The 6,521-nt window shown below is 43.5% G+C and overlaps 1 protein-coding gene and 1 long non-coding RNA gene across 2 annotated transcripts in view; one reads left to right on the forward strand and one right to left on the reverse strand.

Annotated features, from left to right (window-relative positions):
* Positions 1–1,981, reverse strand: part of SND1 (staphylococcal nuclease and tudor domain containing 1) — a 413,715-nt gene extending 411,734 nt beyond the window's left edge. Inside the window, exon 1 of the mRNA XM_081283716.1 lies at positions 1,668–1,981. Within this exon, the coding sequence (XP_081139842.1) occupies positions 1,668–1,745 (78 nt within the window). The 5' untranslated portion in view covers positions 1,746–1,981. The remainder of the gene's footprint in view (positions 1–1,667) is intronic.
* A 348-nt stretch (positions 1,982–2,329) lies between these two features.
* On the forward strand, positions 2,330–6,309 carry LOC308645830. Its single transcript, XR_014021281.1, has 3 exons — positions 2,330–2,563; positions 3,131–3,182; positions 5,440–6,309. It is a non-coding gene; the product is annotated as an uncharacterized lncRNA (long non-coding RNA).
* Positions 6,310–6,521: the final 212 nt, after the last annotated feature.

The following is a 6,521-nucleotide window of genomic DNA, read 5'->3' on the forward strand; positions in this document are numbered from 1 at the left end:
CCAGATTAAACATCTATAAAATGGAACGAACAACCCTATGGATTTGTTAGGTATTTTAAATGAGATAATATGTGCAAAACATCTAGCATAACACATGACAATTGATTACTGATATTCAGTACCCACAGGAGTAATTTGTAAACAGGTACGGTCACCTCATAGAATCCAGATGACCTGGAAACCTCCAGCACTGGTGGAAGCAAAAATATTTTCAGCCTCATTCTACTCCCATCACACAAAAGAGGGGACTTTAAGAAAAATTGGGGCATTAACAAGGAGAAAACTCAAAAATCCACTCTAGGCTGACAATTCCAACACCAGACAGTGAAAAGATGCTTTGTTCCTATGATAAAGAGAAAATCAGAATAAATGAAAAAGTTAATGAAACAGGAAACACTTCAAAATTTCAAAGAGAACATGTAGACCTTAGAAATGCTCTTCTCATTCAATTTCTGATAAATTCTGACTATTATACATAAAGAGAAAAGGTAATATTGAATATTCCATGAATCTCAGCTGGCAACAGATACCTAAGAAATTAATACATGAAAAGTAAGGGGTGGGGAGAATCTTGAAATCAAATTTACACACAAACACACACACACACAAGCTGTAGAACACTACAACAGCAAAAACTGTGGAAACCTGGGAGAAACTGTCATAAAGGAGCTTTGCCATTCCTGATGGAAAAGTCAAGAATTGCAGTCTAAAATGAAATCTAAAGGTTTACCGTCATTGCAACCAGACAACCTGATACCCCAAGAAATGTCAGGTTCCAAAATTTGGGAGGGCTAAGAAGAGGACAACTGAGGGGGGCCAATGATAAAGCAGATCTACAATACAAAATTATCATGGAACTAGAGATGAACCTAGTTCATCATCATGCAAGGTTAAGTCAAAATTCAAGAATATAGAAAGCAAAGGCATATAAAAGCAGGCAGAACTTAGTGTTAAAAGCCTGTACTAGGAATCAGAACACATGGATGTTTTTCCTGGCTCCAACCCTTGCCATGTGCACTTAGGCAAATCACTTGCCCTCTTTAAACTTGTCTCTTATACTTAAGGGATGGGGAGATAATGATCATTAAGATTCCAGCTGCTTAAAAATTTAAGAGTCAAAGGACACAATGATCAGGAACTCCCAGACCTACAGACTAGACACAAGATATGGATGGGGAAAAGAGGATCACAGAGTGAGAAAAGTTGGAGTATGTAACTGAGTGTCGGTGGAAACGGAAAAGCTTCATGATGGCCAAGTACTCCTAGGGTTCCAGGAAAGAGAGGATATGAGGATCTTGAAAAACTGCAAACTGCTCAGCATATGTCAAAATGGACCGAAAGAGGGGAATGGGAGGACAAATATCAACGAACTATCTCCGTTAATAAATCAATAATCGATCTGTCCTGGTAGACAGTCAGGAGATCCGAAAGCTGCGACCACTAAAATCGCTGTGACCCCTGATGCGGGAGTATCCAGAAAGCAAAGACCAAGTGGAGCTCATGTTGGGTTCTGTCTAGGGAGGGGATTCGGAGGATGGGCGGAAAGTGAGAAAGGGGACAGAGGAAAGGGAATCTGGAGACCATGCAGGCTGGCAGGAGGGAGAAAAGGAGTCAATGTCTGACTCCCGATCGAAGGCGGCAGAGGGGTCCAGGTCCGGGGCTCTCACCATCTTGACGATGCCCCGCTGCACGGTGGGGACCGCGGGTCCCCCGGAGGAGCCGCCGCTCTGTGCGGAGGAGGCCATGTGTGGAGCTGGCAAGGTAAGCGAGTGGAGCGGCCGGCCGGACTGGAGATGTCAGTGTGGGTGTCGGCTTTGGTGAGAGGTCGCCGAAAAGAGAGGCAGGCGAGCGACCAGCTGCGAGCGATAAACTAGACCAACGCGCTGGGCGCTCACTGGAGCAGCAGCGGGACTAGGAGCAAAAGAGGAGACGCGATCTCTGCCGCCGCCACACGTTCTACTCGCCGCGCAAGCGTGCCAGAGCGCCACCGCCCTCTGGCCAATTAGAATCCTAAGCCCGCCGGACCTAGAGCCAATAGGCACCCTGCTTACGGAGCCCCACCTCTTGGTCCTAAAACCGGTGGAGAGCTCCAGGAAGCGCTGAAAGAGCTGATTTGCGGTGATGGCCTAAATATGGGGCGGGACTTCCGGGGCAGCCCAAGTAGGTAGTGTCGGGAGGTGTAGTGGGAAGGAAAGGACACGTCAGCATCTGGCCGTGAGGCGCAAGGGGCCATGGGAGTCCCGGGGGCGGAGTCAACCTCGCCCTCCGCCTGGCCCCGCCCACAGGTGATCCCGCCCTCGAGCCCTGCCCCTTCGGCCCCGTCGAAGCCCTGGTGGACGCGGGCGAATCAGGTAGGTGCGTCCAAACTGAAGAATGCAACTAGGAGCCCAGAACCACCGCGGCCAAGCCTGGAAGTAATTCCGGTACCAGCTTTACACCGACTTCCTACATTTCACCTCAACTAACAGTATGGAGAGAACTTGGAAGTCGGAGCATTGTGAAAGATCCTGCAGATGTTGGTTTTGACTCGGAACACGGCTGCGCGCCCTCCCGGCGATCGAGAGTGTGTCTGTTTCGTATCTTGTCTCTGGGGTCTAGCTCTTGGTAGCTGCTCTACTAATGTTTGTCGAAAGAAGGAGTGAATGTCTCCTAAAGGGATGACGTGTTCTGTACGCAGGGGAGAATGACCTTCGGGTCTCTTCCGTGCAGCTTCTACTGAGATTAGGAAAAACCTCGGTAAGCGCACTCCCTCATCCGGAGGAGACAAATCCTGAGTGTGGTGAGCGCCTCCAACACTGTCCCTTCTCCTAGCTCAACGTTTTGAGTAAAGAAACAGGGAGAGGGACAGGAGAGTGAATGTGTCCACTATGTGGAGCCAAGAACCTAACGTGTAGTACGTCATTTAATTGTAAAGCCTTCCTGTACATTGAAGGCACCAGTTCCCCTGTAGCTTTTTCAAGAAAAGGTTGCTTATTCTCCCACATTTCACGTATTCCAAGGTCAGGTTTTGTAGGCAGCATCTTCTCAGCTCTCCCCTTTCATCCCATAAATTCTCTACCCTCTTCAAAAATAAATAAATATTCGTGGAGACACGTTCCATCTGATTACACCCTTCTCCCATCTGATTCAGGTTGTCCTCTACCTGGCCCAGCTCCTACGTTGGCAGTTCTATGAGATTGCAGGTACCTGGTACACACTCTTCTCTACCTAATGATCCTGAATCACTTCAGTATTTGTGAGCATGACTTACCTTAACTTCTTAGATCCTTGACCTTATCTTCAGTGCACATAACCTTTGCACCATTTTAGCCTTCCTCTCCGGGGCAGCTAAACAGTATAACTTCGTGACTGATACTAAACCTAAACACCTTCTTCTTTGATTCTAATTGCTATCCTTTTTCCCCACTCACCCATTAATTCCCCTTTACCTTGTTTTGGTTGTCTATTGTGTAACAGTTAACACAGGCTGTCAGAAATAATGGCCAAAATATATTGAGCACTAAACATATGTACTAAACAGATTCCCTGCTGAATGTTTTTATCTACATTGCATAATTTAATCCTTAGGACAACTCTAGAAAGAAGATATAAATCTCTCTTTGAAAGAGGACATTAATTCATTTTAAAAAGGTAACCAATCAACTGTAGATCAAAGCTTAAAGGATTAAATCAAGATTTGAATCCAGAACTTTCTACCATAAACAGTGTTCTCTTAGGTTAGCTTGCTTCTAAGCCTGCTCTTATCCTCAGCCTGCACCAGTAGAATCCAGAATCTAGGAATAGTTTTCACCTCCAGTAAGCTTCCTTTGGGTAGACAGGAGAAAACACTGGGATGTTAACTTCCTGCCTCCTTTCCTCTGCTCCCGTATGTTTATTTGAAACAAAAACCTCACAAACTCAAGTTTTATCTAGGTCAGTGCTATCTAAACTAACTTTCTACAGTGATGAAAATGACGTATATCTGCTCTGTTCAATATGATAGCCACCAACCACTTGTGGTTAATGAACACCTCAAGTGTACCTAATGCAACTGAGGAAGTGAATTTTTACTGTTATTTTTTAATTAATTTAATACATATGGCCTAGTGACTATGGTATTGACTAGGTGATTAAATTTTATTCTTGGGCTGGGGATGTGGCTCAAGCGGTAGGGCGCTCGCCTGGCATGCGTGTGGCCTGGGTTCGATCCTCAGCACCACATACAAACGAAGATGTTGTGTCCACCAAAAACTAGAAAATAAATATTGAAAAATTCTCCCTCTCTCTCTCTCTCTCTAACTCTCTCTTTAAAAAAAAATTATTCTTGCTGTCATGTCTATTACAATAATATTCTTGAATTTGGAAGGCGGATGCTAGGGATTAAACCCAGAGGCGCATTACCACTGACCTGTGTCTCCAGGCGTTTTTTTTTTTTTTTTTTTTTTTAATTCTGAGATAGGGTCTCATGAAGTTGCTTAGGGCCTAACTGCTGAGGCTTGCCTTGAACTTTTGATCCTCCTGACTCAGCCTTCACAGGCATGAGCCACCACACCCAGCCTACATAGGTTTTTAAATTATTTCTATGTGCTTCATATAGTTACAACTTGATTAAAATGCACAAAGGCATAAGCCATCATTTTTAAAAACTTTAGAAAGAAAATAATTTACTTTGTAATATTAAAAGTAGAATTCAGAACCAAGCATGGTGGCACATACCCATAATTCCAACAACTTGGAAGTCTGAGACAAAAGGATCACAGGTTTGATGCCAGCCTGGGCAACTTAGCAAGTCCTTTTCCCAAAATTTAAAAACTAATAATAAAAAGGGATGGGATGTCACTCAATGGTAAAGCACCTCTAGGTTCAATCTCCAGTACCAAAATAAAAACAATTATATCAATCCAAGGAAGATAGTTTCTCCAATTAGCCCTATCTTATAGTAACTCAATCTAAAGGATTTATGAAAGTGTAATATGCATTTATAAAATTATATGCTTGGTACAAAGGTTAAAAAACGTTTAGTTAATGGATCAACTTTGTACCCTATCCTTTTGACATTCAGTGCCAAGTCCAATGTTCATTCAGTTATCCCAAATGTGATTAATCAATGCCTCTGCTTTGTCAGTAGCCTTGGATAAATATATATTGATTTGCTGCTGCTATAGCTATTCACTTTGACCACTGAGTTTTATCACTGTAGACTTTGTCTGCCACACAAATTTCTAAGAAAAAAAAAATGAGGAATACTCCAGCCAATGGTACCGCATTGATGATAGGGTAGCATGTTGTCTGAGTCCCTTAAAAGGAGATGACCAAGCAAGGATGGAACTTGAGGATTTCCTTCTCTCTATCTCCAGAATCCTGAGGTCAGTGGCTAGCAAACTCCAAATTAGGAAAGTTTCATCAAATAACAGCAAACTACATTCATTATGGGATAAATGTGCATTTTCCCCACTACAGGTCAAGAAGTTGGAAGTATTTGTTTACAGGCTCAACTATCTCCATATGCAGGCATCTCTGCAATTTTCCTGGCTTTTCCATGGTAGCTGCAGAATAGCTACTTCAGCTCCAGGCACTAGAAGAAAAGAAGGCAAGAAGAGGAGAAACCAGTGCCAGAAATATCTGTCCATTTTTATCAGGAAAGCAAAAGTTTCCCCAGAATTGTCCATCATAAGGCCGCCTCTTACTGCAGGGTAGGCAAAGATAGCATTTAGGCTAACAAAGTAGAGGGAATCCAAAACAGATGTTAAGATGCCCTGAGCACTGGACCACTTCTTTGCTTCTGGTCCCATTTCACCACTTTAGAACTCTGTCCTGTTCCTACCCTCTTTCAACGTACAACTATGACTTCTCATTCTCTCCAAAGCAAAAAAAGCCCAAAGCAGTAAGACTTGCTCTTTCTGGCCCCCATTTCCAAAACCTGCCTTTATAGAGTATGAAGTCAGGGAGCATGGGCTCCCTCCAGTTCACCTACCTGTGGTCTACGAAAGGACATACCCTGGTTGGCATTGCCCTAAGTTGTTCACTGGCTCCAGCAGCTCAAACCACAGTAGAAAACTCACTCAAACATACCCAGGGCTCTCTGTCCCTCTGTCCCCCAAATGCCTCCATTTATAATGACCTTTTATAGCTCAGTTCCAACACAGCTTTTCCCCTAAAAATTTTGTGAGATACCTCCAAGCAGGAGTAACATCTCCCACCCCTCTATCTTCAGACACTTGGGATGATACCCTTCTAGCACTGTGCACTATATTCCCTGTTAGTTGAACTGGCCTGTAAACTTTTTGATAAGCTCTTAGAAGTCATGTTAGTTTTTGTGCTCCCTATTGACTTGGCACTGCCTTATAAAGAATCAGAACTTGATACATCTATTTTGAATGAATTAAAGTATTTAGTCAATTCAATTGTATGCAAAGGTTGCTGAGATGTCCTTATTTACCATTTCTTGCATTCCACATATCCATTATATATTCTTTGTGTTTCCTGGACATTGAACCTGAGAATATTGGAGATATTAAGTGGGCAGGTTGGAGACTATAGTG

Source organism: Spermophilus citellus (genome assembly GCF_964194105.1).
Source record: "Spermophilus citellus genome assembly, chromosome: 3".
NCBI lineage: Eukaryota > Metazoa > Chordata > Mammalia > Rodentia > Sciuridae > Spermophilus > Spermophilus citellus.